An 18,731-nucleotide genomic window follows, 5' to 3' on the forward strand; every position below is an offset into this window, starting at 1 on the left:
AAGATTCAGCTCAATAAGTGCAGCTGATGTGATGTGCAGCCCTCCTTCTCAATGGGGCTTATTGGGGGCTGCCATGGTGGTCCCTGCAGAAGCAGACTGACTCTCAGGAATGGAATCCGCCCCCCTTTATTCAGGAAGCACTAAGCAAAGGGGGGTGGTTTCTGATACTTAGCGAAAACTCACCTGTTTGCTTGGACTTTCCTGTACCCCTGTCACTGAGTTGTTCTGGCCTATGTGTGCTGCAATATGTATGATTTTTAAAAAATGGTTTTATCTTTCTGAACTGCTATGAGATATCTTTGTAATAAAATACTAAGAAATGAAAATACTTACTGAAATGAAAGAAAAATGCAGCACTGAACCATTTTTTTAAATTAAAAAATCAGCAATCAAGCTGACAGACCATTCCCTGAAAGCAGGAAGTTTGAAATGGCTGCACTAGGACAAGAAAGCTGCATCCTCCTTTTCTAGAGACGAGTGGGGAGAGAGGAAGCATAAAAATTAAACAAATTTATAGATGGCTTCACAGCATAAACCCCCTGAAGCAGAGTACAGAGTATAAACAAAACAAAACACAAGCTCTAAGAACTATCAGATCTATTTAACTAACTCCAAAACAGCAAAACCATCCGGCAAACTCCAAAAAGCAAATAAATCATTGTATAAATATATGTATATATTTTGGGGGGCTTTGCTATGGGAGAACCTGGGCAAACCAATCAGCTCAGCCCCTCGGCAAGTCCCTAGCGGAGCTTCCTCTCAAGGGAGCCGGGAGTCCAAAGAGGAAAGCCTGGCTCCCTCCGGGGGGGGGGGGCTCTCCTCTTCTGAGGGCCATCTGCCGTGGGGGCTTCGGCTGAGAGTCCAGCATTGCAGGGGGTGGAACTAGAGGAGCTTCAGGGTCCCTCCAGCTCTGCAGTTCTAGGATTGTATGGTAACATGCTCAGCAAAAAACTACAGACCAGTGTTGTGCCTGTCGAAGGGGAAGCATTCCTCCATCACAACTGGGGGTTTCATGGGTGGATGTTTAGCAAAGCAAGATAGTCATCTGAAGGCAGCCCTGTTTAGGGAAGTGACCTTTTAATGTATTTTTAATCTTTGTTGGAAGCCTCCCAGAGTGGCAGGGGAAACCCAGCCAGATGGGCGGGGTACAAAAAATAAATTATTATTATTATTATTATTATTATTATTATTATTATTATTATTATTCACAGACCTGCTTGCTGTGTGACGTATTCATATTTTGGAAATGATGTAGGTGGCACAATTGCCCTCTTCCATTGCCTTGGCCAGAGCCTTCTGGCATTCAGAGATTCCAAAGGCAGGGCAAAACATCTCCACCCCACCCCCAAATAAAAGGCTACGTTGCTTAGACAACCCCTTTTTTCCTTTCCAGAGTGATTCTGAGGCAACTATAAAAGGAGATGAAGCTAACTTGGCAACCGTTGTGTAAAATAACGGGGTCTTTTCTCATTCAGTCTCTTCCAAACTTTGGAAAGGCCTATATATGCCTGGGCAGTGGGACATAATTATTTCTAACTATGCTCAAAGTTCAAAGGGGGAGGGGAAATCAGGTTGCTATTTTTATGAATAGTTCATTGCCAGATCACATAAATAATAGATATGCAAACTATTTTCTAAAGGTATATAAAGGTATATATATATATATATATATATATATATATGCAGATGGGAAATGATAAAGTAACATGGAATGCTTGGGGAAAAAATCTAAAAACAAAAATAAGGTTTTTCAACAGAAAATTTGTGCAGACTTTATTAACATATTTTCTGTGTGTATGTTTTAAATTGAATTGTGCAAAATACCCAAATTAACAAACCCCAAACAGTGTGAAGTTTAAACATTGCTGAGGCTTTGAATAAAACCCATAGAAAACAAAATACTCTGCTTCCTCAAATCCGGTTTCTTAAACGTTTATGTTTTGTGTGTGCCGAGTGTCAGTAGTAGCTGTGCCAAAACCACCTGCCAGAAGGTGATGCCTTGGCCCCCCTTTTGCCAACCGGCCACATTTTCTGCTGCTCAGGCCTTCAGCTCCACTGCAGAACTTCTTGCCTTGTGCCATTTTGAATAAAGATGTCAGTACACATTTGCTGTGGTCGGTTCTAAAGCCAGGCAGTTCTCTGCTCTTCATTTAATAGTTGTGCATTCCCAGTGTAATTGCCACAGGTGACAGCTGAGATGGAAGCCTGAAGCAAGCTTGAGAGATGCTCCCTTTAAAAACATCCAAGACCAAATGCAACCCGCTGCAGTCACACGAAGACGAAATACTGTGCAGACCTGGAAGCATTGTGTCTGTCCCATATTTGAAAGCAGTTCTTTGTAATGCTTAGCAAAAGCCAAATCAGCATAATGTCTAAGGATCATAGCAGAACAATGTTCACAGCTTTCAAATACAGTGGTACCTCGGGTTACAGATGCTCCAGGTTACAGACGCTTCAGGTTACAGACTCCACTAACCCAGAAATAGTACCTCAGGTTAAGAACTTTGCTTCAGGATGAGAACAGAAATCGTGCGGCAGCAGCAGGAGGTCCTATTAGATAAAGTGGTACCTCAGGTTAAGAACAGTTTCAGGTTAAGAACGGACCTCCGGAACGAATTAAGTTCTTAACCCAAGGTACCACTGTAGATTCTAGGTTTATTTAAAGAGAATTAAATATGAAATAATTTAGAACATGGAATAAAGCCCAATTACAGCAGCTGTATAAGCAATTGGTCAGAATATCCATTTAAATAAATATCAACCCATTCGTTATAGATGGTGGGTCACCTTTCGTTATTAGTTTCCTCCTCATTCAGAGGAAAACACATTGTTTTTCATGTTAATCATAAATATAAGCACTCTCACAGTGCATTTTATGCACTATGAATATATGCCTGCAAGGCATGCAAATTTGACAAATTACCTGTATAGGTATTTGCATGCCTTGCAGGGGTGTAAGCTGCTGACAAACTTCTCATTGGGGTCCAGACTTCAGAAATGATCAAGTCATGACAAAATACGCCCTCTCCTGGTAAGAAGTGGAAATGCTTCAAATTCAGGCAAGGTGATTTGCTAGATGTTAGTGGTTTAAAAATTATGACTGTGAAAACAAATCAATTTAGAGCTTATAGGACAGGTTTCAAACATCTAAATATAAATGAAAGACACACAACTCCTTCAGCCCAATAATAACACTGGCATGATTGGTTGCAAAGTCACTAGGTTCCTTCAGTCATGAAAATACTGAACTCTTTCTGTTCAGGAAATAGATTCTGCCGTCTCTATGATATTGAGGCTGCTGTCTTCTAACCACTTACTCCAAAATAGCTCCACTGACTTCAGCAGAGCCCTCCTGGATAAGTGCCTGGTTTTTAAGCATTGTGGCCTGAGTAGCTGAAACCTTTTTATGTTTATGAAAGCCTCCATAAGCGCAGCTTCGTCCGTTCACTTTCACCCCCTTTTTCCTATTGTTTGCCCTCCCCTGTTTTGTCTCCCCCATTGTAAAAAAGTAGGTTGCAGTTTCTTATTTTTGCTATCCTGAATGCTCCGTGCACCATCCTAATGTACCGTGATAATAACCTTCAGAGACATTATCATGTGAAAGTTCTTCCGCTACAATTAATAAACGATGGGCTAACTTTTGAACATTTGTTTTTGTTTAAAGGAAATGCCAGCAATTCGGAAGAAGACCAGAACATCAGCAGCACAGAGAATCAGTCTGTCTCCAACACACAGAGACTGTTGGAACCCAAGTCACATGCTCACCACACCAAAATAGATGTCATTAGGAAAGAGCACGCCAAAAATACCCAACGCTACAAATACGATTCACAAAGCACAGACACACTGAATTTCTCTTCTGAGTCCAAGCAGGAGACTGAATATGTAAGTAATTTTTATTTAACAGAAAAAGCAACATACATGTGTTCCGTAAATATCACTTTAAATGGATGCAGACTCTAGATATTGTTAGTTGTCTGAGCTTGTGTTGTTGCCAGAATTACTAGAACCGATCCTGACAGCTGCAAGATTTCTGAATTATACAGAACCATTGCAATCACATTTAATCTGTCAACCAGCAGTCACTTCACAGGCAGGTTAGAGTCCCTGTGCCTCTTTTGATCATTGCATACAACTCTGAATCAGAGGTGACATCAGGTTTTGCCTCGAATGAAATTTTGAGGCAGATGTGGAAGCTTCTTGTTTGGGAGAAATATCGGAGGAATTTTGAGAGCAGAAAAGTGAATTTCATTGGTTGGTTTCCCATGGGAGTTTTAAATATCCCACAACAAATATTCCTGGAGGTTGTTAGTTATGTGATGCTGAGGGTCTTCCTCCATCTCTCTCACCAGCATATGAGGGTTCTGTTGGGAATCCACGGCTGGTGGAGGATATCTCTGCCAAGGAAGTAAAGCTGGTGTAAATCATGGCTTGTCTCATTCCTAACGCAAAACATTAAGGTAAATGAGGTTTGTGTTTAGCTGAAACATCTGAGTCATCCTGAATGAAGGAAAAGTTTGAGGAAGACAAGTGACGTTTCAAAGAGGATTCTCCACACCACTCCATACTTAAGCTGCCTGGCTGGACAAGATTTTATGGTGGCAATGTCCTGTTCCCCTTACATACACAACAGATTGGCTAATAAATAAAAATTCCTTGCTTTCTGTCTATGTCTGCGAGCCTATAATCCCAAGCAGCCAGTCATAGCAAGTGCTGTGAATGCAGGACTCAGTATCAACTTTTGGCTGGCTATCAGAAGTTTTCTTCTGCACACAAAGCAGTGTCTAGCTTTGCTAGTGATTGCTCTGCCATGCTGAAAATGCCTCTGGGTGAAAAAAAAACCACACATGGAGGATGAAGTGGTCACTGTTTCTTGTTCCTTATGTGTAGGATATGAACAAAGTCTGCAGACCTGCCGGACTCGAGGAAACGGGAGCAGAGAATACTCTGGTTCATGTACTGCTCTTGGCAGGCAAGCGGCAGATTCCCATGCCAACAGCACACAAAATGTTGCTGTGTTTTTCTTGGCTGTGCATCAAAACACTCATGGCTGATCCAGACACAACTTTGTGCTGTTAAAAAGGAAAAAAAATAGGGAGGGACCACTCCAAAAACCTACATAAATGGAAAATGTAGAGAGTCTGATGAAAGTGAAAAGTGGCCTTGCCTGGTTCATTTGTCACAAAATGTAGAAATGTTCCAGTGGGAGCCCAAGGGTGCCTGGCTTTTCGGAGAGCACTGCTTCTCTTCCACAAGGAGGAAGGAAACACAAAGGTTTGTGTTCACAGGGTAATAGACAGGTTGACTTTATTTCCATGCTATCCCCTTCCGACCAATTCTGAAACTGGGGAACTTCAAGTTCTGACATTGCAATAACTCGTATTTAGAGATGCTGATTTAATTTCACAATCTATTCTGAGTGCAAACGGCACAAAGGCCATCTTCTGAGCATTTTTCTTTAAAATAGAAAGGGAAACAGCAATAGTGGAAGCAGCAGAAATACTGTTGACAGTATGTCAATGAACAGACCTGGTTTCATTGAGAGATGACAGCCAGGATTTCAAAAACTTGGCCAGTAGGATATAGTCCATCCAGACAGTGGGTGAAAAAAGAGGAAAGTGGTGATTACAAAAGCAAGATCTCATTCGTGATGGCTGCTTCCCAGTAACTGCTCCTGCTGTCTGCTGTACAGCTCTGCAGTCCAGCTATGTGACCAGAAGGAAAAGGGCTTGAAGATTTAGAAACTCCTGTGCCTTACTATGTGGTTAAATTCAGATTAATTGAGAAATTGGAATATTTAATTAATAAAGCAACTAATTTTGACCATTTAAAAATATTTTTTTCATGCATTTTACCTCAGAAACAAGTTACCTGTAAAAAGCTTGTAATGTGACCTACAGTCAATGCCCCTGAATTGCTTTATTTGTAAGGAATAGACGATGTGAAGAATTTTAAAAACATATTCAAAGTTGGGCCAATTGCCTCTTGGAGGCTAATTTGTGAGAAATGTTAAAAGAGTTGATTGATCAGTTGATTGATCCGTTAAGCTGCCAAGTGAAAGCCCAAGTGAGATCTGCTGGAGCACGAACCTCTCAATGCGCTTTCTGCTGGCAACTGCTTTGCCATCATTTCACTACTTCTCCTGAGCATTAATGAGAAAATCTTCATTGAAAGTTTACTGCACTGTGCTACAAAATGTACTAACGAAGTATGTCACAACTTTTTAGCGATCTTATTGCTCCACAATGGATCTTTTGTGAATAGGGGCCCTTTCTGACCTCATCCTAGCAGGGCAGGAACTAGGATGATGCTGTAAGTCAGGATGTAGAACCTGGGATCCTCCTGATGTTGTTGGCCTATGGCTTTGTGATAGTCGACCTTTTGCTGTGTTGTCTGGGGCTGATGGCAGTTGGAGTCAGGCAGTCTCTGGAGAGCCATGAGTTCCCCATTCCTGGGAAACCGTCCCATTGGGAACCCTTCCCACGCAACTCAGGCATTTGACATTATCGTCTCCGTGGCATGAGACAACTAGGCTGCTGCAGGTCCCACATAGCTGAGGGGGTGTCCTGGTCAGAAGGACCCTAAATATGCTGCTAAATAGCCTCGGATGTGCTTGGAGTTCTGGCAAGCGTGCTGACTCGGGTAGGAGATGGGGGGGCCCATCTCCTTGGGGTTGAGACCCCAAGTTCTGTCACTGACCCTGTGTAAGTTGCAGGCTTGCTGTAAATTTTTGGAATATAGCCAGAAGCATTGGATTCCTTGGGAGATGTTCTCTTTGGTCTCCCAGTATAGCTGTTTAATTGATAGTCATAGCCCAAGCCCTGCCTGCTCACCTTAGCTTAAAAAGGGATTCTGTCTCATAATCTCCTAAAGCTGCTCTGGAGGTTAGAGCTATCTGTGGGTTGCAAATATCAATGTGGCTCTCCTTGCCACCACTCCCGCCACTCCTCGCAGCATGTTCAGAGACTTCCATAAGAGACCAGGGCTTGGCTTGTGCTGCAGGATGGAGAAAGTGTGAAAATCCAGGAGTCTCTTGCAGTTTTGCCTCCTTTGTTACCTTTCCCCAACTACTTCAGGAGTGGCAAGACACAGGGCTTGGGAGAGAGGCAGAGGGTTTGTGCCTGCCATTCTTCTTTATTCAAACATGGCTACAATAAAGGGGGAGGGAGCAGTGATTTCTTTCAAAGCCAGTGGTCTCCTTTGCCTACAACGTGGTGCCTAGAGCAAATCTGAGAGCCTCTTTGCTCCTTTTCCAGTCCTTGAGAGCCAGTGTGGTGTAGTGGTTAAGAGCGGTGGACTCATAATCCGGTGAACTGGATTCGCATCTCCGCTCCTCCACCTGCAGCTGCTGGGTGACCTTGGGCCAGTCACACTTCTCTGAAGTCTCTCAGCCCCACTCACCTCACAGAGTGTTTGTTGTGGGGGAGGAGGGGAAAGGAGATTGTGAGCCGCTTTGAGACTCTTTAAGAGGAGTGATAAAGCGGGATATCAAGTCCAAACTCCTCCTCCTCCTCTTCTTCTTCTTCCTCTTCCTCTGCGCTGCCCAAAGCGAAGCTGTGGTTTGGTTTAGTGTTGTGTCTGAGTCCAGGGTTGGGCTTTTTCTCCCCTGAACAAGCTGTGAGCTGTTAATGAAGAACAGACTCACAGCAGCTTGTGGTTTGTTGGGAGTGAGACGACCACAGCCCCAGGTTCCTACATGACCCTCTGCTCTATCACAGCTTAGCTCTTGGGAGTGTGGCAGCAACAGGATGGGAGAGTGAAGCAGCTGAGATTTTGCCTCCAGGTACCTGTGCACTTGCTTATCCTCACTAAGCCGTAGTTTGGCCTGCTTCCATGTAACACTATGCCAATGTGAGAAAGTTTTCACCTGAGCATGTATTCCTTGTTCAGAAAAGTCTGTCAACCTGGATGAAGTTATAGTTGTAGTTCTGAACCAGATAGTCTCTTGTTCAGATCTGTCAGCCTCGAGCTCATGAGGCAGCCTTAAGCTCAGCACACACAGAGCCCACCTGCAGGAGATCTACCTCCCAGGGGATTTTGCAGGGTTGCTATAACGATCATTGAGACAATGTATCTGAAGCCCTATGCACCATCCAAAGGCACTGGAAATAATCAGTGTTTAATCTGCATTTTACACAAATATTTTTCCTAAAATGAAGAAGCCCCAAAGAGCAAACAAAGGTGTTTTTGTGCCCCTACTAAAGAAGAAAGAAGATGCCTTTTGTGTGTTGTTAAACTAGCATGTGGTGAAACCGCGCTGCAAAATCCCAGGGCAACTTGATCTTAAGTTTCAACCATGATGTGGTATTTTGAATCTTGGCTCAGTGAACTTAATGGGTGTCAGGGACTGGCTGGGTGGCAGCCGGTGGTCCAGGAGGCACCTGAGGGGAAGAGGACTTTGAGCCAGGGAGGAATAGAGGGAGGAGGAAGGGGAGAGGCTTGAGGGAGCCACAGACACTGAAAGAGAAGGAGCAGGGGAGGTTTCTCCTGCCTGCAATACAGTCCTGATTCAGCTCCTTCTCCTCCCCACTCTCAGTGCAGCAAAGAAGGGTCAAGAAAAGTTTAGAACAATTAAGAAAAGCCGAGTCACAGTGAAAAAGCACGGAGGGAGGTGTAAATAAGGGGGAAGTGAGGATAGAACTTTAGCTTCTGCAACTGACTTGCTTAGCTGATGGATGTGCTGTATCTCCTTGGTTACTGGGCAAAAAAGTTAATTACAGTGGTACCTCGGTTTTCAAATGTAATCAGTTCTGGAATACCGTTTGAGTTCTGAAACGTTCAAAAACCGAAAACTCAATACGGAAGCCATGTGGCATGTTTGATTTCTGAGGCATGTTCGAAAACCGAAGAATTTACTTCTGGGTTTATGGCGTGCGAAAACTGAAATGTTTGTCAACGGAGACGTTCGAAAACTGAGGTACCACTGTACTGTGAAGCCATGCCTGTTTCTTTTTTTATATATATAATTTTTATTATTTTTCCAATTTTAAGACAAAACAACATACACACATCAACAAACAAAAACAAACACACAGATATAATTTCATAACCTCATTTTCATAAGCCTTCTTTCTCGGACTTCCCCATACTTCACCCTTTTTGCATCCATATTTTACAATTTTTCAGCAACCCTTTACTCCAATTAATTAAAACTTATTATCTTTCTCAATTTCATCTTATTTCAACAAACAATTTCCGCTGCAATTCTGTATCTTCCTTTCCCTTGACATTTTAGCACTCATCAATATTATAACAGTTCTTAAGATAAGCTTTGAACTTCTTCCAGTCTTCCTCCACCGTCTCTTTCTCTTGGTCACGGATTCTGCCAGTCATTTCTGCCAATCCCATAAGGTCAATCACTTTCGTCTGCCATTCTTCTAGTGTGGGGAGTTCTTGTGTCTTCCAATACTTTGCTAGAAGGATCCTTGCTGCTGTAGTGGCGTACATAAAAAAAGTCCTGTCCTTCCTTGACACCAATTGGCCGACCATGCCCAAGAGAAATGCCTCTGGTTTCTTGTGAAAGGTACATTTAAGTACCTTCTTAATTTCATTATAGATCATTTCCCAAAAGGCTTTAATCTTTGGGCAGGTCCACCAAAGGTGAAAGAAGGTACCTTCAGTCTCATTACATTTCCAGCATTTATTATTGGGCAAATGATAAATCTTCGCAAGCTTGACTGGGGTCATGTACCACCTATAAATCATTTTCATAATATTTTCTCTTAAGGCATTGCTTGCCGTGAATTTGATACCGGTGGTCCATAACTGTTCCCAGTCAGCAAACATAATGTCATGACCAATATCCTGTGCCCATTTAATCATAGCTGATTTAACTGTCTCATCTATTGTATTCCACTTCAGCAACAGATTATACATTCTTGATACATTCTTAGTATTGGGTTCTAACAATTCTGTTTCCAATTTCGATTTCTCCACCTGGAAGCCAATTTTCCTGTCTTGTTTAAATGTTTCCATTATTTGGTAGTAATGAAGCCAATCTCGTACCTTGGGCTTTAATTTCTCAAAACTCTGTAGTTTAAACTCACGCTTTCTTGTTCTAAAATTTCAGAATATTTTGGCCATTTGGATTCCATGTTAAGTTTCTTCACCTCCTTAGCCTCCATAGGTGATAACCACCTAGGAGTTTTATTTTCCAACAAATCCTTGTATCGAGTCCAAACATTATATAATGCTTTCCTGACAATATGGTTTTTAAAACTCTTGTGAACTTTAACCTTGTCATACCATAAATATGCATGCCAGCCAAACCTATTATCAAATCCTTCCAAGTCCAGAATATCTGCATTCTCAAGAAGTAGCCACTCTTTCAACCAGCAGAAAGCTGCCGATTCATAGTACAGTCTCAAATCCGGCAGGGCAAACCCCCCTCTTTCTTTTGCATCAGTAAGTATCTTAAATTTTATTCTGGGCTTTTTGCCCTGCCAGATAAATTTAGATATATCTTTCTGCCACTTCTTGAAACAATCTAGTTTATCCACAATTTGTAATGTCCATGCCTGTTTCTGCTTACAGACGGAAGGACTTTTCTGGCAGCCTGGCAATAGGCAAACATATATTACACTGCAATTAGAATCATGCTAAACATCTTTAAAATATTTGCAGTTGTGTATGATAAAACAATAAACACATGTAAAATAAAAAAGAAACACCAAAAAGTGAATAACAACCCCAAATTAAAAAATTGTCTAGTAGCACCCTAGAGACCAACTAAGCTTTTGTGTGCATTATGGGATAGCCACTCGCAGCCTCTCCTGGGCAAGGGGAGCCTTCATCCCCCTGCTCGGGAGAGGCTGCCCACGGCTAAGGCTCCCCCAAGAGCCGCGCTCCCTTTAAAGAGCGTGTGGAGTGTGCGGCCCTTCTCCCTCCTCGGGAAAAAGCCCCACACTCCATGCGGCTCTTTAAAGGGAGCGCTGAGCAGAGCCTCCCGCCTGCATTCGCTCCATAAGATGCACACACATTTCCCCTTACTTTTTAGGAGGGGAAAAGTGCAGCTTATAGAGCGAAAAATACAGTAATCTTAGGATCCAAGCAATTGCCCTAAATGTGTAGAACATTTGTTCAGTTTAGGTGTAGTGTGGTGTGGTGCAATAGGTGAGTGTGGATCAGGTTTTAATCAGCTACTCTGAAGGGGGCGGAAGCTGGATTTAGATGTCCCCTTCTCCCCACTAAATGTCTTCACAGTGAGGTGGCAGTTTATTTGATCCCTAAATGCAGTTCTCTATGTGGGTACAGTTAGCTTGGGAGCATTTTAATTTTTTTTTAATACAAGCCTAATTACAATCTGCTGTGTAAAATAGTAGTTAAAGCAGCCAAATTCTTGATAGGCAGATGTGTGAGTCCAGCTGTCTTTATGCGAAGACAAAGTTAGCTCTCTAATATTCTAGAAACCTTCAGCTAAGATGGAGTGGAACTAGGCTTTATTTCACCCGGGTCAAAAACCCACAGCGACACCCCTCTGGAGGCTTCACCCAGGGCTAAGGAAATGTCCTTCCTTAACCCTTTAGTGTTCTTTTGCTATTTTAGTCAAAATTTCATTCTCCATCTCAATACAACACTTAATACCAGTGCTTACCATAGTGTCAAGTAGAACGCTAAGAGTATTGGCATATAAGGATTTTCTGATTTGTAAGAATAAATAAGCAATCATTATAATTGTCAGGGTCCTTGTCGCAGAGAAATGGAAGACACATTAAACAACCTAAAGATTCTGAATGTCTTAAGCCCGAGAGGATTGCATATTCCGAATTGTGACAAGAAGGGATTCTACAAGAAAAAACAGGTGAGTGAAATTTCTCAGCCATTTATGTTTTTCCTTCCTTCACTGAACAATAAATAATTAATCTTCAACCCATGCCATTTTTATCAAATACAGCAGTTTGGGGCACCTGCTGGCATGGCTCCAATGCTTCTTGTCAGATGCAATTGATGTCAATAACAACAGATCAAATTGGAGAAACCTCTGCCAAATCACAGATGAGCTTAACGCTGGCCCTAGTTTCCAGTACCTTTTGTTGAAAAAAAGAAGCAGCTCTCTGAAAAAGAAGGGGATGGACAGCAAAATGAGCATATGGCTGTAATAGATCAATGCTTTGAATAGTAATTAGCTGCTTGAGGGTTCCTAGAAAAATTGAGTTGGGTCATGTTACAGACAACAACCTGAGCAACTTTACATATGTATCCTTTACATGCTGCTGAGGATTGCTTCCAAAATCTAGGTCATGTGATCAAGAAAGTGATATGCACTCAGAACATTTACTTCTAAGTAATGCTGGCATCTCAGGCAGTCTGGATTTTGGGCACCTGCCTCATGAGATTATGACCTTTCTTGACAATTGCAGACCACCAGACCTACCCACACCTTGGTTAGTTCAGACATAAACATGCACCACCAAAGAGCCCACCTTGCAGACTTTGTGTCTTGTTTTCTCTTTCAGTTTTGCACTTTTGCCTCTATCTTTTTCTCTGTATGCATGCTGACCCTCACTTACTTGAATTAGGATAGTGCAGAATTTTCATTTAATCAGAACTGTGTTGCAATACTTGAAGGTGCCTTTTGTCCCATATTAACATACCTATTTGTTAAGATCCGCCTGAGAGGCTCTCTTGACTTCTGCAGATTGAAGTGCTTGAGTGACTGCACACAGAGTAAAGCTACCCTTCATTTATACTGGCACCAAACTATTGAGGGTTTTACAGTGGTACCTTGGTTTAAGAACGTAATTCGTTCTGGAGGTCTGTTCTTAACCTGAAACTGTTCTTAACCTGAAGCATCACTTTTGCTAATGGGGCCTCCTGCGCCGCTGCTGCACAATTTCTGTTCTCATCCTGAAGCAAAGTTCTTAATCCGAGGTACTATTTCTGGGTTAGCGGAGTCTGTAACCTGAAGCGTATGTAACCTGAAGCGTATGTAACCCGAGGTACCACTGTACCTTGAATTTGACCCAATAACAAACTGAAGCTATTGAGGATCTTTGAGGAGGAGTGTAATATACTGAATTTTACTTCTGTCGGCAATCCCAGAATCATAAAATCCGCATTGGGGGTCATCTAGTCCAACCCCCTGCAATGTATGAATCTCAGCTAAAGCATCCATGACAGGTGGCCATCAAACCTCTGCTTACAAACATCCAAGGAAGGAGAGTCTACCACCTCTCATGGGAGTTTGTTCCACTGCCGAACAGCTCTTACTGTCAGAAAGTTTTCCCAAATGTTTAGTAGAAATCTCTTTTCTTGTAAATTGAAGACATTGGTTAGCATCCAGAGCAGGAGAAAACAAACATGCTCCCTCTTCCATGTGATAGCCCTTCAGATATTTGAAAATGGCTATACTATCTCCTCTCAGTCTCCTCTTCTAACTCCCTTAACCATTCCTCATAAGACTTAGTTTCTAGACCCTTGATCATCTTGGTCACCCTTCCTTTGCACATGTTCCAGCTTGCCAATAACCTTCTTAAATAGTGGTGCCCAGAACTGGACACAGTATTCCAGGTGTGGTCTGATCAAGGCAGAATATAGCAGGACTGTGATTTCCCTCAATCTGGATACAAGACTTCTGTTGCTGTAGCCTAGTTGTCCCCAATCTTATATCTGTGCAACTGGTTATTCCTTCCTAAGTGTAGAACCTTAAATTTATCTCTATTAAAATTCATTTTGTTCAATCTGTTAAAGTATCTTCAATCTCAATTCTGTTTTCTGTGGCATCAGCTACCCCTCCCAGTTTGGTGTCATTTGCAAATTGGATGAGCACCTTCTCAATTTCTTCATCCAAGTCATTTATAAAGATGTTGAGCAGCTATGCACCCAGGACATAACCCTTCAGCACTCCACTTGTCACTTTTTTCCAGGATGGTGAGGAAACATTAGTAAGCACTCTTTGGGTTTGGTTTGCCAGCCAGCTGCAAATCCACCTAATGGTTATCTCTTCCAGCTCACGTTACCAACTTCTCTGAAAGTGCATCATGGGGAACTTTGTCAAAAGCCTTACTGAAATAAAATACACTACATCCACTGCCTGCTCCTGATCCATCAAGCTTGTAACTCCTTCAAAAAAAGAAAAGAGGTTCACGTGGCTTGATTTATTTTTGAGAAACCCATGCTGGGTCTTGGTAATCACAGCATCCTTTTGTAGGCACTTTCGTTTAATAATCTGCCCTTTCCTGGTATTGATATCAAGCTGACCAGTCTAGGTCTCCCCCCGCCCCCCCGGATTTGGAGATGGAGACAACATTTGCCCACCTTCATTCCACAGGGACCTCACCTATTCTCCAAGAATTCTCAAATATTAGACAGAAGCTCTGAGAATAATCTCAAGCTCCTTTAGTACCCTTTAAATATTGGAACAGCTGAAATCTGTCATGACTAATATATCTCTCCTATTTGAATGTTTGATGATCTGATCTAGGAAGACATTGTCCCAAGTTTTCAGTCTGGCTTCAAGGTCTATGGCAGGCACACACAGTAAGGTCACTGTTGTTTCCCTTTCCTATAGTTTTTTACCCAGATACTCTCAACCTGTCTTCCATGCTCCAAGTCATAGATCTCTTCACAAGTTGTATACATCATTTGTATATAATGCTACTCCTTCCTTTCTGTTTGGTAAATCCTTTTTGAATAGGTTAAACCACTCAATTTCTACATTCCAGTCATGACTCTCATACCAGATTTCAGTAATGCCTATTAGGTCATATTCATCATCCTGTATTAAGAGCTCAAATTTGTCCTGCTTGTTTCCTTTACACTGTGCATTAGTATAGAAATAACTGAAAGCACAAGTTATTCCCTCCAACTGCTAGCTTCTTGTGGTTTTCTGCAGGTTTCTGTAGGATGATCTCAGTTTCCTGTGCATCAGTGAAACCATTATCCCCAGTACCAGGTGTTCCCCTGTTGTCGTGCTGCCGCATTCTGGACCAAGCTGAAGGGTTGCAGTAATTCAGTCTTGAAGTTACCAATGCTTGGACCATTGTGGTCAAACTATTCTTCTCCAGCAGACTAGGTCTTTCCCCTAAAAAATAATGTCAAAAATTAGGGGGCATCTTATACATGGGGCCATCTCCCCCCATTTTCTTAAATCTGAGTCCCCCAAAATAGGGGGCATCTTATACATGGGGGCATCTTATAGATGGAAAAATATGGTACTTTGTGATGTGTGACACAGTGATGTCCCAAATCCCTATCCTGTTTTCAGTGTCAAGGTCAGTTCTGAAACGTGTCAGGCAACCATTAGAGAATGAGAATTTTATATCATGATTTCCAAGTTAGGAGACATGGCTTCATGACAGGTGATTCCTAATACCTCCTGTTTTTAGAAATGTAAGTGCTTAAAGCTGATATTGCACGAGGCTTCCTTGCATGACGCATTGCATTTTAAAAGATAGTTTTGCCACATGAACCACCGTCTTTCCCATGAATGGTTTCCCAGGCCACACCTCCTGCTTCCAGTTGCCATTTTGCAGCAATGATGCAAATGTGCGATGTCTGCTGTGCTTTCATTAGAAAATATTATTAGTAAAGCATTCTCTGTATGTTTTAGTTGGCCTTTTATGTGGTTTGGGAGTTGGAAATGAAGAAAGTCAACATCAAGCGACCAGCCAACCTGCTGTACCTTCCAAAGAGTACACAGACTTCTATGTTAAAGAACTGCTTCCCCATGTGTTGCTCATATGGCTCTGTATTGACTTTCTCTCTGTGTGTGACATCCTTAAAGGCAGTTTCAATCGTCTAAGGCATAAATGCATTTGTGGGGCCTTGATTTCACTTTTCTTCATTGTCCAAGTAGAAGGAGTGCAACACTTGCTTTATATTTACCCCTACAGCTTATCTTGAACAGCTGAGGATTTTCCTCCATTTATATTTGTGGCTGTAGTTCAGGTTTCAAGTACTTAATCTAGATCTTGTTCCTTTTACAGTAACCATGTTCTCCCCTAGCTCTGCTATCTTCTTACAGTAGACCAATATTAGGGCCAGAAACGGATTCTAATAACTGCTGACTTTTAGATTTTCTGAGAAAGCAGTCTTTATTACCAGGCGCAATCTGCCTTAATCACTCTGGGGAGAGAAGTCTGGGCTTCCACTTAAAACATCTTAATCTCCCCCCTCCCTTTTTTTTTGTTTCACGTCCATCCTGAAGAAGAGTTTTCTTTAAATCAAAAGTGTTTGTGCTACTTTGTGAATTTTTGCTGGTCCTTGTAAAAAAATTGTTGTTGCTGTTTAGTCGTTTAGTCGTGTCCGACTTTTTGTGACCCCATGGACCAGATGTAAGAAATTAGAACCATATTTTCAGATAGTTCACATTGTCTTCTAATTCTTTACAATGGTCATGCTATCATTTTGCAGGGTCTTCTTTCTGGCTTTTAGCAATCTGGAATTGTGCATTTAGCTTCTTTTTATCCAGAAATGAAGAAGCGGGGATGTGATTCCTGCTAGATAGGCAAGGGGCTCGCTCTCTTCGGGGCAGAGGGGACTGGAGAGGTTGGCAAGGAGCTTTCGAAGCCACATGCAAGTGAACTTGAAGATGCTCCAGATTCTTTGCCAAGGGATGGGAGGTGGGGGCTTACCAAGCAAACAGGGGCCCTTTTCTGCAGTGGTAACTGATGCTGCGGAAGAGCTTCCACAGCTCACAAGCAGAGACCTTTTTAGTTGCATTTTAAACTAACATTTGACTGTTATAATTTTAATCTGGGTTGTAAACTATGCAGTTTATGTGGTTGCTAGGACATTTTTGTTTAAAAAATAGTTTTTAAATTTTTATACATTATATTTTTAATATTGCTTTGGTCTTGTTTGTAAGCCACCCAAGAAATATTTCTGGATTGGTGGCCAGATACAACAACTCAACACTATGCAGGCATGCAGTTACCTGTTGATGGTAAAGCTCATGGGGTACGAGCTGTGTCCATATGCAGTAGGAGCCCCAGGTGCTGACTGACTGACTGACACCCAGGAGGGTGACACCCATCCACCTTCCCTCGTCCCCTTAAAGCATGGGCAGGAGACTGGAAAGCAAGGCAGACAATGGAGATCAGGGTGACAATTGTTGCATTGCAAAACATATTTTTCCAGGGAAAGTCCTTTCAAAAAGAGGCAGATACACTCTTTACAGTACAATCCTATGCATGTTTCTTTTAAGAAACAGTAAGTTCATCTGCGTCTACTCAGAAGTGAGTTCAGTGTGTTTAAAGTGCCTATATATCAGATGGTAGTCCTGGCCTCTGTGCTGTCTACACTTCTCACCCTCTAAAATACAACCTCCTAAAAGATAACAGCATTATTAACAATCTTTTTGCCCACTGCCACAACCAAGGCATAATAAATTAAGAAAAGTTGATCAAATTAATCAACAGTAAGCATAGCTTTTGCCACTTTGGGCTGTTGCCTGATTTATTACCAAGAGCAATAACTGAGTACACGTTCCTGGAAATTGCTGCTCGCTGTCTCTCACAGCTATCGTTTGCAGTAACTTCAGACGCAGACTCCATGCAGCAGCAGCTGATGCCTCGCTCCTTATTAGTTTGAACCTTGAATTTATTTCATGGGGTGGGCAGGGGTGGGGGTGGGCATTGAAATTCCAGCAGCTGTGCTGCTCCAGGAGGACTGTTTGCACTCCAGCACTATGGATATGTTCAGATGTCTCCTTGGGGCTCTGTCCTGTCAGACACAGAGCATTTTTTTTTTTTTTTTTTTGCACAGTCCTCTCCACTGCCAGCTTGGCCACCCCTCCCCCCAATTTCAGTTCATAATTCCTCTGGAGCAAGCGTTGTGCTGTGTGTTGCTTCATGTCAGGGGGGAGTGTACATCTGTAGCTCTGCCAAAGTCGGGGGTAGAAAAACATTTCAAAAAGGGAGCTGTGGGAGAAAAGCGGCAGGTAGGAAAATGATGCAGCATGTAAAGCAAACCAGCTTAGAAGGCTTTGTTCTCGCTCAACCTGTTCCTGGGATGTCCCACTTCAGACTGCAAGTAGGGATTTGTATGCTTACATTCCTTCATCTCCCGCCAACACTTCACATGACAAAAACTTTCAGGGAGAGGGCTAAGGTAGAACCCTTCTCCCTGACATGCTAGTTTCCTGTGTGCAGGAAGTTGAATTATATTGTTACAGGCTTGGGGGTCCCTTCCAGACCAGGGAGCCTGTGAATGTAGGATTGTGAGAATCTGTGTGAGGGGAACATGCTGAACCAGTTGGCTGGCTTCTTTATAAGGCATTGACTGGCCTTGCTTGGCCCCTTCAGTGTTCTCATCAGCATCTCCCAGAGTGAGCCGTGTGGCCGTCGTGGCAACGAAGGGATGCTGCTCTCCCAGAAGGAGGTAGGCATTTCCACACCTGCCCACCCTTCACCTGGCTAGATGCCAGGTCCCTCTAGGATGGGGAGCAATGAGCCAAGGAGTTTTGGTTAATGCTGGAAGTCAAAGACCAAGGGACATGACTTGCTCTGTGCTGGACACAAAGCTGAATTGGGGGCTTCCCTAGAAATCTAATGGAGAAGCAAGACCCACTGAAGTGCTTAAAAGGTGCAAAGAAAACCACATACCCTAAAGACATCCCTGGCTCCGCTGAGCTACGTTCCAAGGGAACAACCCCCTGGAGTCGGTCGCCACTTGAGCTTGGATTGTGAGCAGCAGGACATTGGCCTTCAGGGCAGCCACACAGCAGTCAGAGGTTTCTATAGGCACATCTCCCAGGCAAGCAAGAGGCACTGTTGCAGTTTGAGGAGACT

At 42.7% G+C, this 18,731-nt stretch overlaps 1 protein-coding gene and 1 long non-coding RNA gene across 3 annotated transcripts in view; one reads left to right on the top strand and one right to left on the bottom strand.

The window, feature by feature from the left end:
- The window catches only part of IGFBP3 (insulin like growth factor binding protein 3), a 37,220-nt gene that overhangs the window by 5,263 nt on the left and 13,226 nt on the right, over window positions 1–18,731 (top strand). Inside the window, exons 2-3 of one of the 2 annotated variants that reach the window (XM_079947642.1) lie at window positions 3,665–3,885; window positions 11,681–11,800. In XM_079947642.1, coding sequence (XP_079803768.1) covers window positions 3,665–3,885; window positions 11,681–11,800 — 341 coding nt within the window. The remainder of the gene's footprint in view (window positions 1–3,664; window positions 3,886–11,680; window positions 11,801–18,731) is intronic. The other variant, XM_079947643.1, reaches the window with a different exon arrangement.
- On the bottom strand, window positions 3,906–11,673 carry LOC307199685. Its single transcript, XR_013832121.1, has 3 exons — window positions 10,518–11,673; window positions 6,743–8,942; window positions 3,906–6,688 (listed from the first exon to the last, which is right to left on the bottom strand). It is a non-coding gene; the product is annotated as an uncharacterized lncRNA (long non-coding RNA).

The sequence above is a fragment of the Podarcis cretensis genome, assembly GCF_951804945.1.
Source record: "Podarcis cretensis genome assembly, chromosome: 12".
NCBI lineage: Eukaryota > Metazoa > Chordata > Lepidosauria > Squamata > Lacertidae > Podarcis > Podarcis cretensis.